Source organism: Pezoporus flaviventris, unplaced genomic scaffold (assembly GCF_033815535.1).
Source record: "Pezoporus flaviventris isolate CSIRO_AGI_PZ_B2104156 unplaced genomic scaffold, CSIRO_AGI_Pfla_v1 ptg000021l, whole genome shotgun sequence".
In the NCBI taxonomy this organism is placed as follows: domain Eukaryota; kingdom Metazoa; phylum Chordata; class Aves; order Psittaciformes; family Psittacidae; genus Pezoporus; species Pezoporus flaviventris.
This window is the reverse complement of record NW_026892569.1, coordinates 8,169,479-8,197,146: the sequence shown is the minus strand read 5'-3', so window position 1 is coordinate 8,197,146 and position 27,668 is coordinate 8,169,479. Positions and strand designations below refer to the sequence as shown.

The 27,668-nt window shown below is 35.2% G+C and overlaps 1 protein-coding gene and 1 long non-coding RNA gene across 5 annotated transcripts in view; one reads left to right on the top strand and one right to left on the bottom strand.

The window, feature by feature from the left end:
* Window positions 1-27,668, top strand: part of LOC133270559 (uncharacterized) — a 985,299-nt gene that overhangs the window by 47,944 nt on the left and 909,687 nt on the right. The gene's annotated exons all lie outside the window — the stretch shown is intronic.
* CACNA2D3 (calcium voltage-gated channel auxiliary subunit alpha2delta 3) overlaps window positions 1-27,668 on the bottom strand; it is a 448,379-nt gene that overhangs the window by 34,718 nt on the left and 385,993 nt on the right. For all 4 annotated transcript variants that reach the window (XR_009743824.1, XM_061455854.1, XM_061455855.1 and 1 more), the window contains 4 exons: window positions 10,680-10,741; window positions 9,484-9,528; window positions 5,587-5,649; window positions 2,237-2,307 (listed from right to left, as the gene is read on the bottom strand). Coding sequence is in view for 3 of the 4 variants with exons in the window: in XM_061455854.1 (XP_061311838.1) it covers window positions 2,237-2,307; window positions 5,587-5,649; window positions 9,484-9,528; window positions 10,680-10,741 (241 nt within the window). In the remaining variant the exon portion in view is untranslated. The remainder of the gene's footprint in view (window positions 1-2,236; window positions 2,308-5,586; window positions 5,650-9,483; window positions 9,529-10,679; window positions 10,742-27,668) is intronic.

The window sequence follows — 27,668 nt, the reverse complement described above, 5'->3', positions numbered from 1 at the left end:
GTTTGACACTTCCAGCTCAAAACTAAAAAGAACTTCTATATCCCTCCAAATTAGTGGTAGTTGAGAGACTGCACAAAGGGTTATTTCATTCCTTTTGTGGAAGGAGAGCTTGAAAACTGGCATGAATCAGTGAGGTGGTAGCACGTATGCGCAGTGCCACTCAGCTTATTGGTGTGAAAGGAAGACAGGACCTCCATTCCTCACGGTACTGGGGAATTCAATAATAACTGCAGTGGAGATCAGGCACCATAGAACCTTCTACTTCTAAACTAAAAGGAGCAAGACAAGGGATAAAGCCATATAGTTCACCTACTGGACAGTAGGTGCCATATAAGAAGTAAATTGCAAGAAAGGATGGCTCTGGACATTATCAGAATGAAATGCTAACAAACAGATCTTGCTTTCTGATTTTGTCTCCATGGTAAGAGCAACAATAACAAGTATAATGCATGCAACATCTGTATTGTGCTATCGGGGAAATGGTACTGGTAATAGACTTGGCCACCAATAGATTTTTGCATTAAACCAGTGCTTTTTTTATTTTCTTCTTATTCCATATAAAATAAGCTTTGGAAAAACAAAACAGAACCTCACCCAAACAAACGAGTAATCTTAAAAATATGGAAAATGTGCCTATTTTTCATGAGAGCCAGCAAAGATTACTTCTTCATACTGCTGGAATAATTTTAAAGGTCTGATCTAGCAGAGCTCAATATTTTTTGTTGTTGCTGCTGCAGAGCTATCTGCTGTACAGCAGGAAAAGCAGGTGGCTCATTTAGTGCAATTACACCACTTTGATTCTCTCCCATTTTTAACTGATTGGCAATGGCCAGTTTATTGTGCTTAAATAATCGGCTCATTGTGTTTACATTTTCTTTAGCATGCAGCTCAGTTGCACTGAGCTAGCGGCTTCATTATCTGTAACTCCCTTGGAGCTCAAGACCAGCAAAATCATAAGCCAATGATCCATGCCAAATTGGCACCCATTGCAGTTTAGATGGAGTACTCAAGCCATGCAGTCTTTGTTTTCTCAATTGTGGTGCCTACTACCATCGATTGTTCAGTAGATACTCTGTTTGAAATGCTTTGCTAGGCAGGACAAAACAAATTGGGATGAATTAAAGCATTATCCCCTGATTTTGACTGCATGTTTATGTTTGCATTAATGCTTCATCTCTTGTATAAACAGATCTTTTCATCATAGAAACCAGTCTACTCCTTCTACAGCATACATTAAGAATGCAGTGGTAAACACAAAAAAGGTTGCCACCCTTAGAAAACCAGAATTTGGGATGATTCAGTGAGTACTAGATCTTTTCATTTCAGGTGAGTAATTTACTGGGAGTGGTATCCAGTTACAGCGTGCAGAGGAGGCACAGAAAGTTTTCTGCGTTTAAGAGAGTTGGTTTACCGAGGAAGCACACAAACCACCTGGTTTGAGGGCCTCCGTATACATCCTGACATGAAATAATTTAATTCAGTGGTTGAAGGGATCAGTGATATGTCTTTTTTTTATACTAGAAATGCACAGGAAAAGAAAAGGGAAAAGTCTAGTATATACAGTCAGCACTTCTCTCATGCTATAAGAGAACAAAGGGTTAAAGAACAGTTCTTAGAACATGTGAAAGCCATGAACTTTCACATGAACGCTAGTGTTGAGTTACAGGTTAAAGTTCTTTCTTACTTCGCCAGGATGCATAATTTATTTTAAAGGACAATACATAAAATCACTATTATTGTCATCATGATAGTAAGACCAGGTCAACAGTCACAGCAATGCTCAAAGGTGACTTAACATGTGAATGAAAATGAATTACTGGTGAAACACTCTTTCCCTTTAACAGCAGGGCATTTTGCAGTGCCTAATTTGAGCAATCTCCAACTTTTTACAGGTCAAAATGTTAATGTTACATCAGTGATTTGCTTTAGAGCCATTTAAAACTGTTCAGCAGTACCTATGGCCCAATCCCTTTTCCACTTGAGCACAGCAGGGAGAGGAGAGGCATACAGTTCTAGCATCATAGTCAAATAATCTCTTCTTTTAACAAGAAACTCACTGTAGGCTGTCTCCAATACTCTTAACACTGAATATGAGTTACACTTGGATCATATGGAAAAGAGGTGTAAATGAGAACGCAGTCACACTGCCAGTCTTGGCTTTCTTTTTCATGACTTTGGGTTTGTTTTATTTCATTTTGTTACAACATTTTTTAAGAGATAGAAAGTTAACTCTTACCTTTTAAATGAGCCCATTGTTAATAACTTGTTCATCACAGCCCCTTCAACCTCCCCAAAAAAGTAACCAGTCTGTAAGGGGAAAATGCCAGAAATTACCAGAAGGGTAGATAAATGCAGAACAACATTGAGTGCAGTTTGAACTGGCATATTCTAGAATCTGACAAGAGTAGCTTTGGCAGATACATAGATAAATTTTCAGGACTACTGCTGCATAAAAAACTGAAGAGTACTATACAGTCATGGCAAGTTATACAGATTACATTATTACTCCTGAGCACATGTGAGAGCTTAAACAAATTACATTATTACTCCTGAGCACATGTGAGAGCTTAAACAATATATTGAGGTACATTACATAACATCTAATATCAGAAATAAAAACCATCCAAACCTAAAGCTTGTAAAGAATACACACTAATCTGATCACAAGCCATTGTGATTAAAATGTTACTCAAAAAAGATATGAACAGGTTGTGAGAGGATTTCATAAGCAGTCATTAAAAAGCATTGTTTATAATTCCTGCATGACCTGTTTTAGGAGCTGTAACAGTACATTTCATCAATCCTATAAATTTTAACTCTGTTCAGAGTCATTTCATACTTAAAACCACTCAGTCTGATGAGTTACTCATTTTGTCCTAGATATGGACTAATAAAAATAAATCTCTGTTGAAAAAACGTTCATGTTATGAATTTGGTACATAATATGGAAGCGACTCCATCATCCTCAGCCATTCACATGACAGTGGAAAATCTTGCAGGTACAGCATTTTTCTATTTTGGGAAGACATATTTTATTTTAGAGAGTCAATTCCCAGAAGGATTTGGTCTGTTCTCTGCACTGTTTAGAGGGAGAAATCCCACAATTTATGGGGGGGAAAGGGCACTAAACTCTCAAATTGCACGGATTCCATAGGTTTTGTATGAGCTAAACCCCAATTCCATTACAAGGAACTTAGCTGACCTCAAGTATGCACCTGGGAGTTTGCACACAGAAAAGTTACAGCCCTAGCTGAAAAAAGGCATTCCTCCCGAAAAAGCATGTGTTACCTTTTTTTTTTAAAAAAAAAAAACACAAAACAACAAAACTCAGGGGAAACCTGGGAAATTTTCCAAAACATGTGGGTGTGTAAAGTCCCCTAGAAACAAAAGGAACATTTGTAGCTTATGTGACTAAAAATGCTAGCTTCAAAAGTGTAGCTGACTGATGAAGAAACATTATCGTAAGTATTGGAGAGGCAGTCAATGTCAAAAAGCCCAAACCATAAATGACTAGTAGAACCTTAAATAGTAATAAACCTGATTTATCAAATTGTGCTTCAGTCTTATAAAGACATTTCAGTGACACAAAAGCTCCATCTGCAAATGCTAGTTATCTTCCAAAGCAGGAACAGCCAGATTCTCATTATTTTTTTAGTATGCTAGGATTTAGTTGTAAATTAGATGAAGAATTACACTTCCCCCAATTAAGTTTCTTGGAGCAGTTCAGGGCACTTTTGGAAGTCCACAGAAAAACAGTGCTGAAGCAACTCCGGACAGGGGAACAATTGATAACGTGTCATCCCACTTCCCTACCCCTTCTCTATCTACAATATGTACGGTGTATATACACATACATACATATATAAGCATACACTATTGTAATTATCATGATCTTACAATAGCATTATATACAGACAACTTTACTGTCCATCTTTGGTTTAGATCCGCCCTAATGACAAATTAAGTCATAACACATTTTCAGCCTAGTTCTGGTAGAGCAGTTGTTCACACTATATCCTTTACACAAATATTAAATGGCTATTGTCAGGTAAAGAAAATCTCTACTTAATCATATTTATTGACTGTAGCCAACTATCAACTACCAAATGAGTCATAAAAGCCACAATTAAGTACCTGTGAATAATAACAATAGGAGAAATAATGAGACAAGATTATGCTGCAGTGAGTGTTTTTCTTAGCTCATTCATCAACTAAGCAGAGAATACAGATTTGAAAGGGAGATACTAGGAAAATAAAAAACAAAACAAAAAGCGGCTGCTTCTAATATATTGTAGTTAATATTTAAGCAGTGTTACATTTTTAGGTTTAGTTCATACTATCTGGGGAAGGATACATCCCAGAATTATATTCAGAACATGCTTCACATTCTAAAGGGATGAAAGCAATAAATTTAATAAAATAAGACAATCAATTTTGGTGCTTGGCTTTACCTATAAGATATGAAGAATGACTATTGCATGACAGTGCAGCATGCTTAACTGCTAATGTTCTAGTACCACTGGAAGGATGATAGTTTCAGAAAAAAAATTATTTCACTTGTTTATTATGTGCTAATTGACTTTCCAAAGCTTCATCCAAAATGGAACAAGGGAAAGATGGATCAGGAGGCAGCATGCAATTACTTTTGCACTATGCAAAGGTGAAAAATATCTGTGTCTTTTTACTTTCAGAAGTGTCAGATTTAAGGTTGCAATAATTCAAACTTTTAATTTTAAAGTAAAATTCTCAGTTTGGCTTCTTTTTTGGCATTCATTTCAAGTTTATTTCCTCCCCAGTCAGTCTTCCAAGTCACTCAGAGCAATTAGCTGTTTCTTAGCAACCAACTTTGTCATAACAAATTTAATTCATCTGAGGGCTAAGTAGGAGTGTGGATATTCTTTTCACAATCCCAACACATAAAAACAATCTAACTTCAGACAATTCTGGCATAATGGGACACAATCCCAGCAGTTTGCAGGCAAGTTAATGTGAATAGTGATGGATCATTCACACGGTTTGCAGAATTTAGCCATTATACTTTCATTTTTTAATAATTTTCCATGAAGACAAAGCAAATTAATATTTTTAATTATTTTCTCATTAATCGTGATCCTTGTCCTCTCTGTTGTGATGTTGAGCGCTCAGTTTTAATCCTTCAATGACTGTAATCCACTTCAGAAAACAAACTCCTCAGCTAAAAGCCCTGTAACATTCCATTATCTCAAGTCTCAATGTAAAATCTCCTTGTTCGCATCATCCTCCCACCCTACCTCCCCACCCTTTTCACGTGGCAAAAATGCCACAGAAAATCATCTTCTCTTGAGGTAAAAATGTCTTATGGAAGACAGATACTTCTGAAGCAAAGAATCCTTTAAGAGAACATTTATGAGTTTAATAGCAGGGCCTACCCAGTGGGAGACAGAAAGTGAGCTCCTGTGAAAAACAATTTACATTCTTTATTGAAGGATTTTTTTTAATTTTATGTTACTTATTCCTCAACATGTTAAGATAATGGCTTATTTAAAAAACAAGTAATTTTATATTAATGTGTTATATGAGATAATTGAACAAAAATCTTTCACTTACTTGTCTATAGTCTTCAGATACTAAAATAAATCCATTGTTATCTATTAGGTAACAGTTGATTGCCTGAAAAATAATCAAATATGATTTATTTTTTTTTAGAATACAGCAAGAAGTTAATTACTCAAATTTTAAGTGACTTCTAAATGGGTAAAGCCTTCAGGTTGTTATAACAGCTTACATAATTTCTAATTGAATGTAGTCTCAATTTATGGGATGTTACCTGATTTAATTTTTATGCATTTTTTTCATGCAAAACAAGATGTGTACGGAAAGGGAGGATATAAGATAATTATAAAAAAGTGTTTTTATAATCTGTCGTTTAAAGTTTTACTTATAACTAAGTTTGCAAAGGTATAGAACTTTTGCTCCTGATGGTTTCTCCTGTGTGTGGAGAAAAACATCAGCACAATGTCATTAGTCTAATGATGTACTAATGAAAACACAGTGTCAGCCTCAGGACCAACAGGGGACCAGGTAATATTTTTTAATTTGTTCATTGGGGGATGGGACCAGAAACTTCTGCAAAAGGGGCCCCACAGGTCTCCTAAAGCTTTTCAAATTGTGTTTTTAATTGGGAGCTGGATTTAGAGGTAGGACTGTTAGCTTTTCGTAAGTCAGACATATGAGCTGCATAAACCAGGGTAAACCCAAATCAGTGCTTCTCTCCATACACACATGCACTATTTTAACCTCAAGTGAATTACTTGCTACAGGCAAAGTTTTAATTACTGTGCTTCAAAATTTAAACATAAGCTTCAACTCAAAACTCAACATAACTCAGTTTCTCTTCAGTATTTCCAAATAGCTAACTCAGTGTTAAATCTTTAACTTATTTCTATGGTTGGTCTAAATCAGCACACATTTTATCATTCTTTCTTGAATTTCCTGTGGCATACGGGTAAAAAGCAAAAACAAGACAAACACGCAGGATGTCTTCCAAAATAGGAACCATCATGGCTTCACCTGATTTGAAACCCTTCCTGCTGCAAATGGGCTGCACAGAGACATGGTAAAATATGCTTTCTGCTTCACACTGCACATCCAGAAAAATCTCTCTGCTTTTTTTAGAGAGGAAAGCAGTCCCAGGCAGTAGTAGTTGTGCAAGAACTTGTGAAAATTCAGCCTGATTTTTCAAGAGAAGCTTAGATGTGGCTAATTCTCATTTTGGCCAAGAATTACTACTGTTCTGGAGGGGTGAAGAACAGTAGAGATTTGCAGAAATTCTGGCTTGAAGTTTAGTTTTTTAAAAAAAAGCAAAGAAGCCCAAATCTCACAAATGCTTGGAAAGAACATCGTTCCCTAGCACAAATGCAAGATATTCATTCTAACAGAAGAACCTAAGCTACAGACACCCCCAGTGACAGAAAACCTGTCAAAAAGGAAGTTGAACCAACTCATTTCCAACCTTTGATCTGCTAGAAAGCCAAAAATTGGCAAATGCAATGTGAAAAGCTGCTGATGCTGGCAAAGAACTGAGTAAAGCAAACGCATTCAGAAGAGGCAGCTACTTAACCTCAATGGTGTGTGAAGGGTGGAATTTCAGAAGTAGACTGTAATACCAGAACACTGCTCTCCCCAAAGTCAATCATAAACCTCCCACTAACTTTATTAGGAGAGGAGCTAAGTCAACAAAGAGCTCTTTTTAGGATACATATTTATAGTCCTCATGCATGAAAGATTAGTCTAAAGACAGTGCTTCAGAAAGAGTATTTCTCCACAGTATAGAAAATAAAAGCAGTTATATCGGACAAGAAAGAGTATAGGTTTAATTTCATAGTTTAAGGATCATATGCAGTCAGGAAAACACTGGCTCAATTCAAGAATTAGTGGCCACGTCTCAAATCTCTAAGCCATAGTCATTCGCTAGCACTGTTCAGAATTTTAAGAGATAACGATTTTTCAGCAGTATTATTGGAAACAGGCATAACACAATAGGCAGAATCTCTAGCTTTCTTGAGGAATATGAAGATAAGAGGGTTTTCCATTTCAACCCATTTTAGAAACACTAACAGTGGAAAAATATTCATTCAGCACCATTCATTTACCTGCTTGCCAGCAAGAGAAATAACTTTCAATATTCAGCACTACATTAAAGAAACAGTTTGTAAGTTAAATTTAGCACTGACAAAGGACAGTCAGGTGCATTTATCTGTCATTAGCAAATCTTAGAGATTTCAGGTTCAAGAAAAAGGCATGGGACAACAGCATTTACATAGAGTAGAGTTGTATGAAAGTGGTTTCATTCACAAAGATGTTGGCAGTGAACTGTATGCACGGGTTTGCCCAAAGGTTCAAGTTTAGTGAACTTCGGATTTCAAGGGGAAAGTTCCATAGGTGGAGAGTCCCTGAGCTTGTAAAATAGAGTAGGCATGAAGTCCAGAATAAACACAGCAAGAATGTTGACTGAGGTCTGAGAACACATTCGAATTACAGCAACTTTGATGAAGTTCAAATCACAGCTCCAGTATACAATAATATTAATGGCATGTAATATGGGTTAAGAAACCAAAAACAAGAAAGAAAGAAAGCAGAGCATTAAAATAAAATATAAAACATCAGGAAAATAAGAAACAAGCAAATTCAAAATGCTCATTAAAAAAAAAGTAGTTCTGATTGATTGTATTTCTGTATTTAGAATCAAAAGTATCACCCAAACTCATCAACTAATTCTCTGTATGACAATTGTGCCACTCTATTTGTACTAATGTCTTAACACTTACTTTTAAATGCTTTAGTTTATACCATAACTGTTCAGCAGATATTTTCTTTGCAGCAGGATCATGCTTTGCACAAGAAATTATGTAACATTACTATTATATCATAAAGGCTATTGCAAATGAAGGAAGAAATCTGTCCACTCTTATCCCAAAAGCATGGAGGTTTAGGTTAAACAAGGAGGACATTTTACACAACACTCTAACTTCACCCAGACTACCTGCAGTTATACTTCTCAAGCTGGTTGGTTATGACTGCAAACCCATTGATGAAAAAAGAGCAGCTGGAAACAATTCAAGGTAAAGCTTGCACATGAAATCTACGGCAAGGTACAGTAAAGCAAGGCCACAATACTGAGGTAATTAACAGTTCAAAACCCTCCTTTTTCAATAGATATCTGGTCATCCTTTGGAGAATGGGGTAATAAACAAAATGCGCTCACCTTAAAATTGGTTAATATGCAAATGACAGCCTAGAATTTGGGCTAGGTAAGCACTTTCCCCTTCACCTGGGTGGAATCTGGTTCAGTTTTTTTGTTTTTATTACTTCATGTATGGAAAAGTTTATTTAATGATTAAAATGACAGATGCCTTAACTGGAAGAGTCTATAAGTTGTTACAGCAAGAAATGCAGAAGAAATGAAACTGTTTTGACTCATAAGGTCCATTTCTTGCTAAAGATGGCACAATCATCAGGCCTTTGCATTTTGGCTTACTGTAAATTTAATTTCCTATTATTTATACTATTAGATACTTTGAGTTCATTAAGCCAAACATTTTTATTTTTTTTTTTATTTCTGAATTGCTATTAATGTATTAGTCCTTCACAGATTCAAATCTGAATTCACATCTAATTCTAGTGTGAACATCAAAGATTAGCTTCTACAGTTAAAGTAGTAAAAAAATGCCTTTAAACAGTTTCAAATTATTTCTTAAAATGGATTCACAAAGTATAAGTTATTACAATGCACATTTGAGGTATTGGTGTCAACCTTGTAATTAAATGGATGTTTGTAAGTAGTCATAAAAAATGTCTCACTATCTAAATAGTATATTTAGAAGGTGGTTCCAACTTACAGTAGGAGAATTTAATATACAATGAGATGTTCAAAATAAAAACCTTAACATTATGTTCTATTGCAGTAGAGGTATAAATGGAAGAAAATATATGTTAAATACTTACTTCATCATCACAACTTATAGCACATCTGCCATCGAGAGATGCACACTAGAGATGATATAAAAAAATCCATAAAACATTTTCAACTCTTGCTTTATGATTACAAAAAAAATGACATTTTAAAACCCCATATGAGCACAATTATAAAGAAATTTATATTGATTACATTATTATCTGACAGCAATTATTCTAAAACTGACTAGGAAAGTTTTAAAGCTGTTCTCCTATCCTGCTCTCTTTCTGCCTGCAGAAAAAGGGTGCATTCACACTGTAACAAATTCAGCTGTTTTAAACACCATCATCTCCATCATGTGTTAGAAGCTTGGAGAGCACCTGTAGACAAGAATATAAAATTTTCCATTGGGGTGGGGTAGGACCTGCCTTTTAGAGTTTATTTCCTGACACAGTTCTATTCTCAAAATAGGGACGGCATCTCCTAATCTTTTGAAACTACATGATTATCCTCTTTAGTTAGTGCAAGTTCTATACCCTGAACATTCTAAGTATAGTGTATTACAGACTACCACAATTCAAGAGTTAATTAGCCTTTTCTGACGAAAAATACAAGGGGTAATTGGTACAAGTTACTCCTGGGGAGATTCTGATCTGTCCTTCTGACAAGGAAGATTCTTCACAATGAGAATAATCAGGCATTTGGACTAATGTCCCCAGGGAAGTGACAGACTCTCCAGAATTGGACACTTTCAGCTTGTCAGCATACTGGGACATCTAGTCTAGGTAATACTGTGCCAAGAAAAGGCAGACCAGATGATCCTTGAGGTCCCTTCCAACCTGGCATTCTGTGACTCTAATATTATAAGACAGGTCTTAAATAAGTGAGAAGGCATAATTCTATCACTGAAAACTATCACAGTTCGGTTTACCGTTTAAACTTTTTCTGAGGGAGAAAATCAACGTGTGTCAGGGCAACAAAGTAACTCTTTATATACTGGAATAAAATTAATAATCTTTCTACTTGCTTCCATAAATACAGGATGAAGCAACTGGTTCTGACCATTGAACAATCTTTTTTGTAATGATGAATTGGAATGGAAATCAGAAGAGCTACCCATTATTTATTGTAAATACATTGTTTCTTTACAAGAGTTTTGCTTGTGACAAAAAATCCTTAAAATTTATAATCTACACAGTTAGAAAGCTCTTGTGGATTCAGTGATAAAGAAAATTTTAAAATATACCTGTCTGCTTGCAGTCCAAAATTTCCGCTGGAAAAATTCAAGTTTCATCTGGATACCTACAGCTGGGAGACATAAAAAAAAAAAACAAACAACAAAAAAAACCCAGTGTGTTTAATTCCTTCATAATGATTATTTAAAATTAATCATAAGGAAAAAATATCTTACAATAAAAAGGGAAACTAAGCCCCCAAACTAAAACAAAGAACCTTACCACTAATTAAAGAGACCACACAGTCATATATTTTAAAACATTTACAGTTTGATTAAACATTCCTAACAATGTGAAGAATACCCAAGGCAAACATCATTTAAATGACATGTGTCTCCATAATTAACACAGAAGAACTACATGCAGAACATATTTAAGTTTACATTATCTCAAATTTATATTTTACTGATACCAATGTAACAGCTGTAGGAACGTACGCACAGTTTTGTGCTGAAACACATGAAAACATTGGTTAACATTTTAAGGGATCTTTTGGGTAATTAAATCCATGAATTATCACTGGCACACAAGAAGCTTATTCCAAACAGTAAAAACTTCTTTGAAAATTGAAATTAAGAGCATTATGTGCAATTCTGTCAAATGAAAGTATTTAACAAATGCTACTGGTTCTCAAAATTTGTATTTTTGCCTTTAGGTTCATTCCTAGCATGCAGGTGATCTGCATATCCTACCTACTTTTTCTGAAATTGAGGAAAACCACAGACCTTTTCAGAATCTTTCCACAAGGAATTCACGTTGCTTTTGGATGCTACATCAGTATTTGAAATGTCAATCTCACGTTACATTTCTACCAATCCATTTAATTATCAAAGAATTAATGCAAAACCATTTATATCAGTAAAAGCCATATTGATTTCAGGAAGCAAAGTTTATGCCTTGTTTTTTGCACACAGACATTCACGTTGAATTCCCTGAACCAAAGCATGTGATCAACATTAGAAACACAAACAGGTACCTTGACTCTAAGAGTCTAAGACTCCAACCTGCAAAGAATGTAATCTTTTGCAGACTTCTGATCATGGAGGATAAGAGCTCTTTTCCATACGATACAGACTGAACAAGCTTTCTGAGCAATAAAACATGGTATCTAAACTGGAGTGAGAAATGGCTTTCTTTACATTGGAAAAATGTAAATTCTGAAATCTGTGTTACAAATTTTTAAATGTTTCTGAGCTCTCAGTTTAAAAGTAACCTGACAGGATCACATGGAGTCAACCTCACTTTTCAGCTGGGTCAGAGGTTTAAGACAGTAGGCATATTTCCCTGGGGAACAAAAGAACTGAGAGATATAGACGCAGGGAGCCGTATCTTTCTCCAAGTGATAACAGCATCTTCTGCCTAATCTATTTTGAATGGCTGAGTTCCTGAAATAAAAATAGATTTTCAAAAATGTTTAGATTTGTAAAGATGCAGATTTTCAGAAGTGTTTATGCAGAGTTGCTATTAAATCCTATTGATTTCTATGGTTCCATAACAAAGCAGCTTCCTAATCTGTAACTACTTCTATGAATCCTCCAAAATGTTTCTCTCCATGTCTGGTGTGTTCTCAGGTGCCTTACAAATTTTGTTCCTCATTCATAAACACTAACAACTTCCTCTACCTATACTTACTAAAGAATACTTCCAAAAAAACAAAACAAAACAAAAAAAGGAATCTCAAAATACTTACTAAATGTGGTTAAGTCTTAATTTTATTTTATTGTTGGGAAAATGACATATAAATGGAATTAATACCAGAGTTCACACAAAGATCTGATGTAGAAAGTCACAATACTGAAGTTTAGAGTAAAATATGGATCTGTGCTCTCTAAAGCCTTGATCTATCAGTTAGAAATACTGCTGCTCTTAACAGGCACAGATGAGTGGACTGTTGTTAGATACTTTTCATTTAAGGTCCTGATAAGGTCGATCCTTTGGAGCTTCACTCTTATTAAAGACATCACCACCCAGAGCAGAAAAACAGTTGCCAAAACTGAGAAGACTATAAAATTTATTGCCCTGATGATTTAAAGGACAAAGGTGTTATCAAGCATCAGTTTAAGGTTTAAACCTGTAAGAAACATTCATCAAGCTTTAACGGATGAAGACAAGATCTATTCCACTATGTTCATGATGTACATCCATTTGTGCTTATAATATCCAACATACACAGCATCTATCCAACACCTATAGTATATCTTAAACTGCAAAATATGAATACAGACCAATAGCAGTGATATTAGAATATACATGTCATGACATTACATGTCACTGATAAACCTCTGTAATTTAGAGATTAATTGATCTGCCATGGCTGGCTTGTTTAAGATACCTGCCACTCAGCTTTTGATTAAATGTCATTTTTGTTCTTGTAGACTATTAATGAAAGTGTAATAAACATTAAGGAACAATTAAAACTATTGTTCTCCCATAATTAAGTTGTATGTGTATACAAATCTGAGCAGGATATTGGACTAGATGACCTCAGGAGATCCTCCTAATCTAAATTATCTTATGATTCTAGGATTTAACTGCAAATTTTTGTAGAGAAGTGCTAAATATATAGCCTAGAATCTTCCTTAGATAAAAAGAAAGTTAATATGTACAGATGGTTTTCTAGTGTCTGGTATAAATTACTTACCATGTGAGAGAGAATCTAAGACAGTAACAAGATAATTACAATAAAGCTCATGTGTAAAAGATTCCATGAGCATGTTTTAATGAGTTGCACAACAAAATGCTGTAGTATAAAGACAACTGAAACACTGGGACTAATTTCTATGAAATGTAGAGCAAGAGAATCCCTCTTCATGAAGATGAGAGAAGACAGGCAGCTGCATCTTTGTCTTCATAGTATTATGTCTATGAATTTTGATGCTTCTCAGACAGACTGAGGGAAAATAAAAGTGAGAAATCCTGGGCTTGCTCCCATTCGAGCAGGTTCCCTAATTTCAGCAGTAGTATAGCTTGTGTAGAAACTTAAGGCCCAGGTATTATCAATTTACTTGCTGTCTTCCTTACTTTTTCAAAATAGATTCATCTTATCTGTCTACCTAACTTTTAGAAGAGCTGTATCACTAACCTCTGAGGTGCAATGCCATCAGAGGAGGTAAAACACAAACGCATCTTAAACTTGGTCTACTCTGGTCAAGGCAATACAATGTTGTACCTGCAGTACTTTAACACACAACAGATTATATATATCCTTTGAGAAGTATTACCTTAATTAGAGTTTTGTAATACCTGTACTTGCTATTAAATAATGAAATGCTACATGATGGTTGGACTCCACAGTCTTTTCCAACCTAAATGATTCTATGATCTGTACCTATGCTGCAGGACAGAAGAAAAAACAGCTGCCATAAACATGGTACGGTGAAAGCAGCAAAAGACATTTCCTTTGAAAAGCTGTATCTTAATGTGAGATTTTAATCTCACCATTTTAATTTCTCTACATATTGTTCCTTGCACAATTCCATAAAGGAACTTCCTTGTCACTGAATAAGTAACTTTTAAATATTCTATATACTATGTAATATATAATAAATTATAAATGCTTCCTACAATTCAGTTAATAATTATTTGAATTTTCTACATTCAAAAGACTTAACAGTCTTAGTGTATGGGAAAACAGTTTTCAGCCCCTGAGGTGATACTAAAGCATTTTTGCAGGATTTCATTCCCCTGAGCTTTTAGAGAACACTGTAACTAGAACAGGAAATTTTTTGGTCAGGTCATTTATTGCCTGAAAAACTATTCAAATATACTTCAAAAGGTTTTAGAGCCAATACGTTCTTTGGAGCAATCCCTAGACCTTCAGCATTTTCAGAACTTTAGAATGAAATCTCTGTGCTCTGAGCTCCTTTATGTTTAAATCTATGTTTTACAAGCTGGCTACATGTGGGGAAAAAAAGAAACTTCAGAATCATTTCTCCCATGTCACCAAAACAAAATACAATTAACAAAAACTATAAGTGATCTTTACACAGGACATACATTTTAAAGTGTGCTATAAAGTATTATTCAACACTTGCAGGCTTGGTTCAATCAAAATGGCCAAGGGGTACAAATTATTTTTCTTCAGCCAGGAAAAAAATCAGTAAAGATGAGGAAAAGGTTATGTCTTCACTGCTGCCTTTCCTTTGGAATGTCACTGGGGAGAGTGGGCTGGAGCTAGGCATGTACAGACCAACTAATGCAAACTGACGGAGGGGTATTAAGGCTCTTCCTCCATGCAACACAAAATGTGTAATCTCAAATTAATATTCCAAATGCAATTTATTTTCAATTGTACTATCAAATTTACTTAGGTGATTCCAATTAACACCTTTAATGCTGCCTATAGAAAACACTTATTAACTCCCTGAGATTTATTTCTTTTATTTAATAAACTGGCTGCTATTCTTTAGTGCATTCCCTATGAAATAACAGATGGTTGAGAACTACAAACTTAAATTCTTGGCTCAGTGATAATTATTGTTAAATAAGTAATTTCCTTATTCATTGATTCTGTGGCTGAAGGTAATATTTCACTCTTTCAATGAGATGACTTGAGGATAAAACTATTGGGAAATGCTCAAGTGCTAGAGCTCAGGTCTGCTTAGTATCAAGGCAAACATGAAGGAAAACAACTCCTCTGAATAGATGATGATTGCTTGTGTTCATTTCAAGATCTCCATGTTAAAGCGAATGGGCAGAAAGATAAGGAAAGCCTTCCTCAACAAATTACTTTTGTGCGAGTTACTTCTGTGTATTAAAAGAGCTCTCAGGCTCTAAGTAAAAATAACCATCTCTTATTTAAAATAAGAGAGAGGAAAATAGATTAGACTAATTTATTTCAGTCAAGAGGGAAGCTGAATCCCCTATAAACCTGGCAGAAGGATTCCAAATACAAAATTAAGGAAAAAGTAGTAAAAGCTAAAGGGATTTCCATTCTGTGAAATAGCTACAGAACATTGTACTATATAAAAGGACTAGATCAGCAAGGTTAATCTTATGTCTCCATTCCCTTTTCCCACAGAACACAGTATAGATTAAGATTCTTTCCCATATATAAAAGACATTCAACAGTTTGAGGAAATTTGGGCCTCCTATTTCTGATGGCATTATCTTAAATGAGGTTTAACTTGGCTTCAAAATAAGAAATCTTGTAGACAGATTTGTAGCAGGATTTTCTTAGTCCGTATTGCCTTTGTGTATTAAATGTAGACTCCTTAAGATTCCTTTCTTTCCTCCTGCTCATATTACCTCTTAGTACTATCTTTTAAAATATAATAACTAAATGTGAAATATTCCAGAACACCTTTAATTTAAAAACGTTGATTGCACTTCTTTTGTTTATATTCCAAACCTGTTTCAGTTCAAATTGGCTTCAGTTTTTAGCTCGCCCAAAGAATGAGCTGCTGAATATTATACCCCAGCACGTAATACTGAGAAATAAACATGATAACTGCCAATAAGTACTTCTAGTACAGATTAATGGAAGACTCCCACCACCAAAGATGATGCCCTGAAAAATACTTGTTACAAGTGTTATATACTGCATTTGAAGAAAAAAATTAAAAAAGAAAAAAAAAGTACAGATTTTTTCCCTCTCCATTCCAAGTCTAAGTTAATAAATTAGGGGTATTCCAACAAGCACTCTCTTACAGTAGTATAATTATGCTCCAGTATCATCCAACATAGCTATATTCCCAGGGAGAGTCATTCTTTCATCATACGCAGGATACATTAAAAAAATATGAATGAGCATACATCAAATGTGCACTTTCCAGACTGCTTCTAATCCCAGTTTCAGTTTACTTGCACAGTAAAATACAGTTTCATCCTTCCAAATTTCACACTTCATTCTGTTTCCTTCTTGATCTCAGTGATCTTTTCCATTCTACCCATACCTTCCTCTTCTCACCCCAGCCCATTTTCTTCATTTTTTCTCTTCAAACAGAATACTCCCGGAATTTTCTATTTTTATAAAAAAATATTATTTTTACTATACAGAATGTTTGACCCTGATCCAGAAACCCAGCACAAAAAAAAAAAAAAAAAAATCAGCCCTATAGTTTAAGTCTGGCAATTTTTTTTTAATACACTGAAAACATAAGCTTATAATTAGAAGTGTTAGGCAACCTCAATACTTGGTGGTGATAACAGCTATCTTTATAATGAACTGCTACAAGTAGCCTGTGATAAAAAGAGTAAATTGACAAAAACCCTGGCCAAACTAATGAGCAGCTGTGTGAGCTCTTCTGGTTTTTCTATAATAAAGCACAGTTCCTACCCCAGCGGTGCAGTTAAGCATTTGGATAAGATATTATTATTCACAAGCTCTCCGATGCAACGTTGATCTGGTTTTAGTTTTGGTTTGGGTTTTTTATACTTTATTATTTAACTGAGTGAAGACTTCTAATGTTTTTTATAACATTTCCTGTATGTTCTCTGACATGAATCCTTCTTGCCTAACCCCAAAATGTGTATTTTATATTTAGTTACCCTGTTTTTTTTCCATATTTTACAATTATTTGAATATTAAATGTATCTGAAATACATGTAAAGATGCACCCACTTTTTCCACCTAAATTTGAGCTACCGTGTCTCATTAACATTTGAGATTGATTTGTCCAAAAATTAGTCTTTTATTACCCTAGATAAAATGTAAAATACAAAAAATTTCAACGTGCAAGTTAGCAAGTAGTCTTGGAATTTACACAATATTCAGGAAAATATCCTGTATTACTACTGGTACCTTACTTTTGTCTTTTTATCATCAAATTAGTGGAATGACTGCACATACCTATAAATTTCTAAGTCCTATATAGCTATCGATTTGTTAAGGGAGATTTTTTCCTATGTCACAGTATAAGATTTTAGAAACACAAACAGTTCCTCTACCAAAGCTATCGGGATGCAATATGTAAATGAGTAAATTCTTGTCAAATGGACAATGGAAAGTTGAAGTTCTGCCTCTTTACTCATATACCTCAAACTTGCTATTTTCTTCCAGAAGATTTTTAGAATTAGGGGTGGAAGTAGCCATCTGGATGGAAACTCCCAAGATATAGTGAAGGCAGTGGCAACTGCTATTTCCTGGAGGCCAAGCTGAAGCAGAAAGGGAGGAGATATTGGGAACTTGATGTGAGGCCAAGATGAAAGGGGAGAAGGATGATGATTGCTGGGAGGCCGAAGTTCATCCAAACTCAAACCACCAGTGAAAGCTGAAGGGCTTGGTTTGCAGCCAACCCCCGACAAAGGGAACTGCAGAGGGCAGGCTGTGAACATCACTATAAACCAGGCTCCTTCTGACTCCCTGACACGTATCTTTTTGCTGCAGGACTAATGAAGTAGCAGCAGGAGGAAAGACAAAAAGGATATAAATTGAGTGAAAACATAAAAAATATAGATGCTATTGACTGACAGTCCATTGGCTTTTCAGGAGGCCTCATTAAGGAGCTTGGAGGGAAACAGGTTATCTGTAAATTATCATTCAGACAGTTATGCTGTATTTCAGATTTTACAAGACAGTAGCTGATGTGCTGCCAACACCCTAACAAAGGGCTTCACAGAAATTTCCCCTATGATAAACTCTGTATACCAGGAGCACAGCTCAAAGCAGGTACTTGGGAATCCATTTGTAATTAAAAATAAACAAAAAACAAAAAACCTGAAACAAAGACCCCCCCCAACAAAACAATAAAACAAACAGCACCCCCCCACCCTCCCCCCCCAAAAAAAGACAAACCACCCATAAACTTGGAGGGAGGTAACCACTTGGCATGCAAAACTACTCTAAGTACATTTTGCTGGAAAGATACATACCCTTGTTCCTGAGAAATGCAAGAAGGACACCGATAGTATAAAAGAGTGGTTTAGACCGCACAATTTGAAGGGGGTAAGGTAAGGCACAGTTAAGTCCTCTCTGGTGTCTAGAGTCCTCCCTGTGACTTAGAAAATACCTGATACCTACTGACCCCTGGTTGATTCCATTACCAAAAAAGAAAGGAAAGAAAAAAAAGGAAAACTGTGGGTTGAATATATATTTATTAGGCTCGGGAATGTTTCAGTGGCACACAGAGAGAAGGGCAAGCCCCATCATACAGAAAAGTCTGCTGGTGGCAGATATTTTAATAGGGAGTTCCTATGAGCCAGCAGCTTTCTTCCAACATTCCACTGCATGGCCACTAGTGAGCCAAATACTTCTGAATTCTGATGGTACAGGAAGTATGTGAAGACTGAAATCTGGCCACAATAACACTAAAGTAATGAAGCTGTGATGGTATTTTAATAACCCCCTAACCGTTTTTTAGTTTTTAGTGTTTTCTTGTTCATTTTTTGGTAATTTTCAAACTATATCCCAGGACCGAAATGGAAAAAAAGAATGGCATATATTTGTAAGTACATTTATAAATCTTAAGGGAGGATCTATGACTGTCAAGTTCTCAATAAAAGCTTTACTTCTTACAGCTAATGTCCTAGCTTAGAGTAGCTTAGCCAGTATACCTTTCACATCTCAGGCAAAAGGCCGTGGTTTCAAGTTTGCAGTTAATGAACCCTAAGAGGCTCTAAGTTCAGACAAAGATCCAGAAATTAGGATACTTATCTGAACTCTTGGAGTCTGTGACTGGATTCTCTCAGGAGATGTCCGGCTTTCTGCTTCCACTTGTAACAGAAATACAACATGTTCAAACTTTGAAAGTATTTTCTTTTTTTGTCAGACTTGATCCTGGTTACTACCTAATCACACTGGGAAAATAAGTCCATATCTACATATCTCAGAGTCATGAGACAGGCCAATTTCAGAAACGGGCAAAGCTTGTATTGCTCTTATTTACAAAGAGGTTTACCTTCCCTAACTGAAATCCTAACCATAGCTAAATGGCCTCAAGTTGTGCTACTGCCAGGCACAGAACGGTCTGGCTGAGACATTAAAAATAGATGTTATGGCATCCACTGCAAAAGGAACTCATGATGTCTCTGTCTAGTTTCTCCTGTGTCAGTTCAATGCCTTCTATCCTCCCACTGATGTAGTGGCCAAGACATGTAGATTCTACTGTTACCGATCTTAGCACGGAAGGGAGAGGCTTACAGAATTCAACTTTTCCTGCCTCCAGAACACAGTGACTACCAATATCATCGTGAGTATGCACTGTATGCATTGTATGCATACAAGATCTGTGAATATATGAAATTTTATTAGTCAAAATAGACTTAACACACTGAGTGAGAAAACAGCATGTATCAAATTTGGAAATAAGTCTTGGGTCTCTTATGGACTAAGTTATAATAATAGTTTATAGAAACTTTTTGTGCTATACTGTGATTATCATATTATCTTGAATTATTAAAAATGTGAGTAATGTTATTTGAAGTCAAATAATAGATCAGAAATACCTCACCATACAAATCCAGCCTTTCAACACCATACCTATTGGACATTTTATAAGTCAAATATTCACTGTAAAGTTCCAGAATAGTTTTCATGTTTTTATTTATCTAAAAATTACTACTTTATTTAACCATGTTCTTGCTTTTTAAACACATAGTCTTAATCTATAGTTTTAGAAAGGTAAATATAAAAGTTTTATGTGCCCAAAACACTCAGTGCATACATTTCTACATGTCTGAAGCAGATTTGGGTAGTTCCATAGTATTTTGCAGTTGAAAATAAAAAACTCTGCCAAGAAATATTAATTATGCTTCTTAGGAATAAACTATACTGGGGAAAATAATTTGTCTTTTGCTTTGTCTAACCTGAAGTTCAAGTATGTGATCTGGAAAATAGCTAATGTACATCCAACAGTTCAGGCAGGAAGGGATAGAATGATAGCTTTCTATTTTATTTTTCTACTTACCACATTTAAGGAAAAGTAACAAACTGATATCTTCAGAATAGCTACATAAACCTACATATTCTTCAGGAGAACTGTTTGCTTAGGTCTGATCTTGTGAATATTCATTAAATGAGGGAGGTCTTTATGTTACTGAAAATAAGCCAAGAGAGTATTTGCTTCATTAGACAAAATTGAAATTACCTCCTGAATGACACAAAACACAAAATCAATCTATTAACTAATGTATGTCCAAATACAAAATTAATAATGTTTTGAAGAGATACCCCAAGAAAACAACAAAGGAATAAGGATTTTTCTAAATTTTGAGACAGATAAAATTTAAAGGCACTGCCAGATTTTTTAAATTTCTTACTAAATATATCATCATTGCCTGAGATCCGCATGCCAAGTTATGACTGTAAGTGAACTTCCCTGGGTGAGTTAACAGCTTATGGAAGTAGCGTAAGCGCTGACATGACTTTCACAACAGAAGTATAAATGGACTATGCTTAACATCACATAGACCATTACCCAGATGCTTCAACAAGCAGTATATTACAATTTATATCCTAATGATTAGTAGGATTTAGCTGTCAATACAGCAGTAAAGCTTACTTTAGAATTAGGAATTAATACTTTTTGAAATCAATATCATGGATACCAGCTGTAATCCTCTTCAATGGAAAAGCGTTGAAATAAATCAGGATGGCTTGCTGAAAGGTAGCTGTCTTTGATATTCCATTAAACTAAGAATTTATCATACTAAATAGCTTCCATTTCTGCTAAGTTGCAAGATAGGTGAAAATTCAGTTGGGGCTTCTGCCTGAAAGGTGTTGAGCACTGCTAGCGCTCACTGAAGCCTGTGAGAGTTAAAGGATGCCCAGCACATGAGGAGAATACTTAGCACCTTCCAAAATGGAGCTCTGGAGAATCCAAAAAGTCATCAAATCTCCACTCAAAAAGAGAGATTTCTGGCAAGAATTTTCAGAAATTATGTTGCTGTATAAAGGCAAACCTATTACTGACTTACAAGGAAAGTTAGCCTTCCAAAGGCCAGGCTTTTATAGCTGCTAAGATGTATACCAAAGGGAGGCTGATACTGATGGGATTTCCAGAAGCACTTCACACTGAAATCACTAAACATTAGGCTATTATTCTGAAGTCTCTACTGTACACTTATACTGTATACTTCAAAATAACTTTGAAATACCACTTTCCAAAATGTAGACACTTCTAAATGACAAAGGTTCTCTTGGAAATGCTGCCATAAAACATTTTATAAAACACATATTTTTCTAATAGGGTCAATTCAAGCAACTCTGCATTTTAGTGCTATTTTACAAACAAGGATGTCAGGATCTTTTTTCAGAATTAATAAATTTCCTCAGCATGTCTATAAGGGAATTAAAGATTATCTTCTCTGTTCTGAATACAGAGTTGATAAACCCTGCCCTAAGGGAAAAACCCTTCTGCCCTTCATTAAAAAAAGGAAATCAAACAGACATATTAAATGCAGTAAGTTATAACCAACTTCATTAAAGTATATTTAAAGAGATTTACTTTAAATTATGATCTTATTTTTTACATTAAAAATGCTACAATTGATCATAAGAAGTGAAAAGAGAAGGTTCCCCCACAAATTTCCCTGCATTTACATGGAGGCAGAAAGCATCTTTACGGACTACAACTTCTGCACGTGTACAGGTATTTTTAGACTGTGCTGACTTCATAACTAAGACTTTTTCATCTAATTCAATCAGATTAGATTGTGGTACCGATTATGATCATATCCACAAATCAGCATTTTAACTGAGTTTCCATGGAAACACTATATGCCCCTGCTTTCTTTTAAGACAAGGCTATGTCTGTTTAACAAGCTTGCCGAGGACAACATGTTTTGTTTAAGTTACATTAACTGGAGCCAATACTTCCTAATTACATTACCAGAAGAAATATTTACAGCAGTACTTTTGCCATTGGAAACCCTCCATTGTTCAGCCTATCTTAATCTCTGAAAACCAGGAAATGTCAGCATTGCCATTGGTTAAAATGTGTTAACTGGTCTTACATCTATAAAATAATCTCTTTTATTAAATGACAACACTGGCCTTGTTTTACAGTCTTCGTATATAAGGACATCTTCCCACAGCACCTGGATTTCTGTGAAACTTCTATCAGAGAACATCTGCCTATGAAGACAGGGCGGTCCAGTGGCTGAAGCACTGAACTGGAGTTAGGAGACTTAGAGTCTGTTTACCTGTTGCGCAATTGTGACCAAAGCATTCTACTGTGCTCCATTTCCCCTTTTCTGAAATGAGAAGAAGGATACTTCACAGTCTATGAAAAGTGATTTGAATTTTCTGAATGAAAACAGTAGTTGGTAAGTATTCTTACAATCATGTTACAGATTGGGGTACAATCCAGAGACAGACATGCCAACTTGCATGAAGCGGTCTTGGGTGAGAAAAATACGGCAGGATTAGATCTTTGAAACTGTAGTACAGAATGGGAAACCTTTTATCCAGAAGCAAAGGTCATTTCCAAATCCACTGGATGTACTAACTTATAAAAAGGTAGAAAAAATATTTTCAAAACATATTCTTCAAACCATCAATTTTTAGTCTACAATTACAAACAGCACAAATAGCTTGTAGCTTTTTTTTTTTTAATCTGCCAAATAGTGTATTTTCTAAAATCACACCACAGGTGTATACTAACTCTAATAGAAGGTGATCAGTTTCTTATTTGTGGTTCCAGAGAAAACCTTGACATGTGAAAAAAGGGAGAACACAACAAATACTTATTTCTTCCAGAATGTTATGATTTTAAATTTCAATTTACAGATTTTACACCTTTGCTCACAAGACTGGTAGACATAAAGGAAGTCCACTCATAAAATGTTCTCCTTCTTCTAAAGGCTGACATTGTCTACTTGAGTCTCTTCTCTTGTCCCTCACCTTCAGTGGAGAAGCAGCAAGTTGATTATTTTTGTCCACTACAATTATTTTTTCATCATAATTTACCCTAATTATCAATTCTATGATCTTAATGATACTAAATGAATAGCAATAAATATCAAACAGCTGCTCTCTCTCAGATGTGATTTTTCCCACACACAAACACATTAGGCCTCAGAAGAACTCCAGAAAGAAACCTAGGTCTGACATCATCTGTCTAAAACGGTCCAAAACATTTTGAATCTTTGAGTGAGCATTTTTGTTTACTGTTACATGCTATTCTTATTCAGAAAGGTCATACCATACTCACACTTGCAGTTCAAATAGTATGTTGATGAAAGGGTACAGATTAGATTTCATCTTATCTCTGCTGAGTACAACAAAAGAGTTTCCTAAGATTTTGGAGAGAAGAATCAGACCCAAAGTCTTAATTAGGGGTATTTAAAACTTCAAGACATGCCTTAGCAGAAGCACTGTGACACTACAATGAAGAAGACTGGAAACAAACAGTTTTTTACTTTTGTAGTATAAATTTGCACTATGATGCAACTGAAATGTTCTGCATGGCTAATTCAGGCAAGCTCAATTCAAAGTATTATAGAGACTCAAAGATTATGCGACTCCTTCAGATAAATTAGTATCTTCTTTCTCAGAACTGTTTTCACATTTTCGATTTAAGGAAGCATGCAGAACTGTTGCTCTAAAATAGAACAGCAAAGCTAAGAAAACAGCAATATGTAAAAGTATGACCAGCTGATGGCACAGAATAGACAAAGTGTTTAGTTTCCAGGAAAAGTCTGTAGTACAGCTCCTTTCAGTAGCACGAAATACAAATGTTCACTTAAGTGCCTATGTTTGGAACATGACATCTCCAAATCATCATGAACTACAAATTACAGAGAACATGTTCTGCTCTTTCTTCTTTCTAAAAGGTTTATAGAAAGGAAGCTTGTAGCAATAACTGATGAAAACCTATTTAAGATCTTACTGACACTAAAAAAAACAGATGTGGAAATTAGTAGTTCACTAAACTAGGCACATGATGCATAACTTGAACTTCTAAAAACAGTTAGCTTACTTCTCTCAATGAGTACCTTAAGAAACAGAAAAGCCAGTAGTACTCTTTGAACTCATCTATTCTAACTCTGCACCAGAGATGGATAGAAAACGGACACTGAGCAATGTACTATCATTTTGGAAAGGGAAAAGGATAAAAAGGCTCAGCCAAAACATGAGTAGCCAAGGTCAAGCCTGCCATTATGTTCCAAAATAACGTACTGCAGAAGGGAATGAAAGCAAATAAAGATGATCAAAATACAACCTTTTGACCAAGACATCTATAGCTATATGGACAGAGGAAGCTCAACTAGGTTGGGAACTTCTGAGATCACACCACAAATTAAATAGCATTAAAATAGAAAGGCCTTTGGATGAAAAGGGATCATATTAAATGATAATATGTATTACTTATATAGTTTAGCATCACTCAGTAGTGATGAAGCAGAAGTCACTGAAGAGAAAAAGATGAGATCAACATTTAAATGCTGAACTCTAGGGCTAATAATCTACTTTTATACAGTATATTTTCTTTACACTTGTCCATGGGCATTCCAATTGTTGTTAAAAATTGGTTATCCTTTCAACTAATGTTCTTGACCCATTAAGTTCATCCTTCATGATCTTGAGGGACAGTAAAACAGAAACGACAGTTAAAAGCTTGCAGATAAGCTTGGTTAGTACAAATGAAAACTAGGCATAGCTCGGTATTCTGACTGCCAGGACTCCAGCATTTAAGCCAATCTTGCTAAAACATTTTCTTTGTTCCTTAGCAGACAGGAAGTTAACCATTTGGTATGATCCTCCTAACAGCTGCATCAAATCTCAGTAAATAATTTGCCTTTTTTACCAATTAAAGAAAAGGCAAATATTATACACTGCAGAGACTTGACAAATCATAATCAATATTAAAAAAAAAAACAAAACAACCACCAAACCAAAACAATATTCTATACATGAGAAAAAAATCCCCCAAAACAACAACATAGAATGAGGGCCTTCTGTGGTCGTCAGCATGGAAATAGGAAACCAAAACAGACATAAGAAAAACATACAGTCAAAACAGAGAAGGTAATAATGAACAGGTAAAAAGGAGTGTAAAAATAGTGCTAACATTATGTTACTTAAAGATTTCAAACTTTAACTTCCTTTATTTGCTCTTAGGTTATTCTAGACATGTTGCTTCATTACTGCTGGTATAAACTGCACACCTACATATACATGGTTTTATTAAAGCTTCTTTTTATATTTTATATTTTACAGCTATAGGTCTATTTGGTTTGGTTGGTTGGTTGGTTGAGGATACTTGGTTGAGTTTGTTTTCCTTATTTAAATACCTATTGTTTTATATAAATTTCCTCCCAGGATATTTGAAATCCTTAATCATCATTCCAATATTTCTTTCCCACATTACACTATTAGAATCAAGTTCCATGACTTTTAAGAGTTATGCTTACGTCAGACGTATCAAGAGGTTTAAATTTCAATACCTATTAAAGGAATTTAATTATACGACCAGTTCCATTTGGATACACTGTTACTGTTCTTTGCTAATCTATACCAGATTTTCCAGTATTGTAATTCTCATTAATAAAATGCCCTGTGAAAGAGTTTTTTCTTTTTCTTTTAAGAAAAGAGACCTCTCAGTGGCCTGTTTTACAAATTCTGAACAGAAAGATTATTATCCTTTATACTTGTTAAGTTTCCCAAGGACGTATCATGTCTGAAAACACCATAACTACCTAACCTTGAGGGATGAGAAGTCTAGCTGTATACCTGACCTACACTGTCACTTCATTTAAAGCATGCTGGGGGGGGAGGCGGGGGGGGGAGGGAGAGCGGGAGGGGGGGAGAGAAGAGAGGAAGGGAAAGATAACAGCATGCCATGTCATCTCTGGGATGTTTTCACATACAGAGGAATTTTGGTGCCTACTGGTGTAGCAATTAAAACAGTAGGAATGAAATCCAGTGAGAATCAAGACAAAAGTAGAAAACTATCACCTTATAAAATTATCTACTATTAAAATTAAGAATTTTAGGAGCAAATACAGGTATCTGGCTCATTCTTGTTCATTGGAGTCATCAAAAAAGTTTACAACACCCTTAATTCCATTTGTGAAATGGTCCCATAAGCAATGAACACTGGTGTTCCAAGTTCTATTCATCTACCACATTCAGAGGTCTGCTAGTTACAACTGATACATACCAGTATTGAAGAGGGTTACAGTCTGGCATCATGCACATTATAATGTAGTTGGCAGATGGCATGTCATACTTTATCTGCTGCAATATTCTCTGAGGGGTTAAAATCTTCATGCTTTTCTCTTGCAGAGAAACTCCATGACAGGGAAATATTCCATCAAAGCTTGGATCCAAAGCTACTGTGCACATCGGTCCTGATCCAATAGAACACTTAAGCATATGCTAATGTTAAAATCCACAAAAATTATGTATTTAACATTTATTAGCTACATAACTTAATGTCAGGCTATTTAATACATTGCTTAAATTAATGAAAAAAAAAATCCCACAGCTATTTCCAAAGTGTTGCAAGAACTACAGAAGTTTAATTACTTGACTTTTTACTGCAGCAAATGTCATCCCTGCTTCTGCAAGTTCTCATGTTCAAATGTCTACTAGGGCACAGAGAAAAATAAAGTCCTTTTGGGCCCGTAAATAAAGGAGTTCCCAACATTTAACAGGGAGTTTTACTTAACTACCATGATTTGCCTTAAAAGCAAAAAAAGAATTAATGAAGCACGAGTCCTGTTTGGTACTGCACTTTACAATCTTTCTTCATACACTGAGAACATTTCAAAACCCTTTTACAGGAAGTTATTCAAGATAAATCCTTCCAGTTCTTACAAGAACTGGCCCTGTAAATAAACCATTCAGAATGCAGAGGAAATTTATATTTTGTTCTTAAGTTTGAATCCAGGGTGAGCCATGACCATGAATAGAAATTCTTATTAAATATAAAATTAAGAAAAGAAAAACCCTAAGTAAAAGCTTAGAAAACAGCTTTGTCTTTGGTGTAGAATGAATAAGCTGTCTAGGACAATTGTGAGTGATCTTTATTCTAGCATATTTAAGAGAAGACAAAAAGTGTCTAAAACGTTGAGATAAAACAAAATGTAAACCTGGCCTTATTTTCAAATGTATT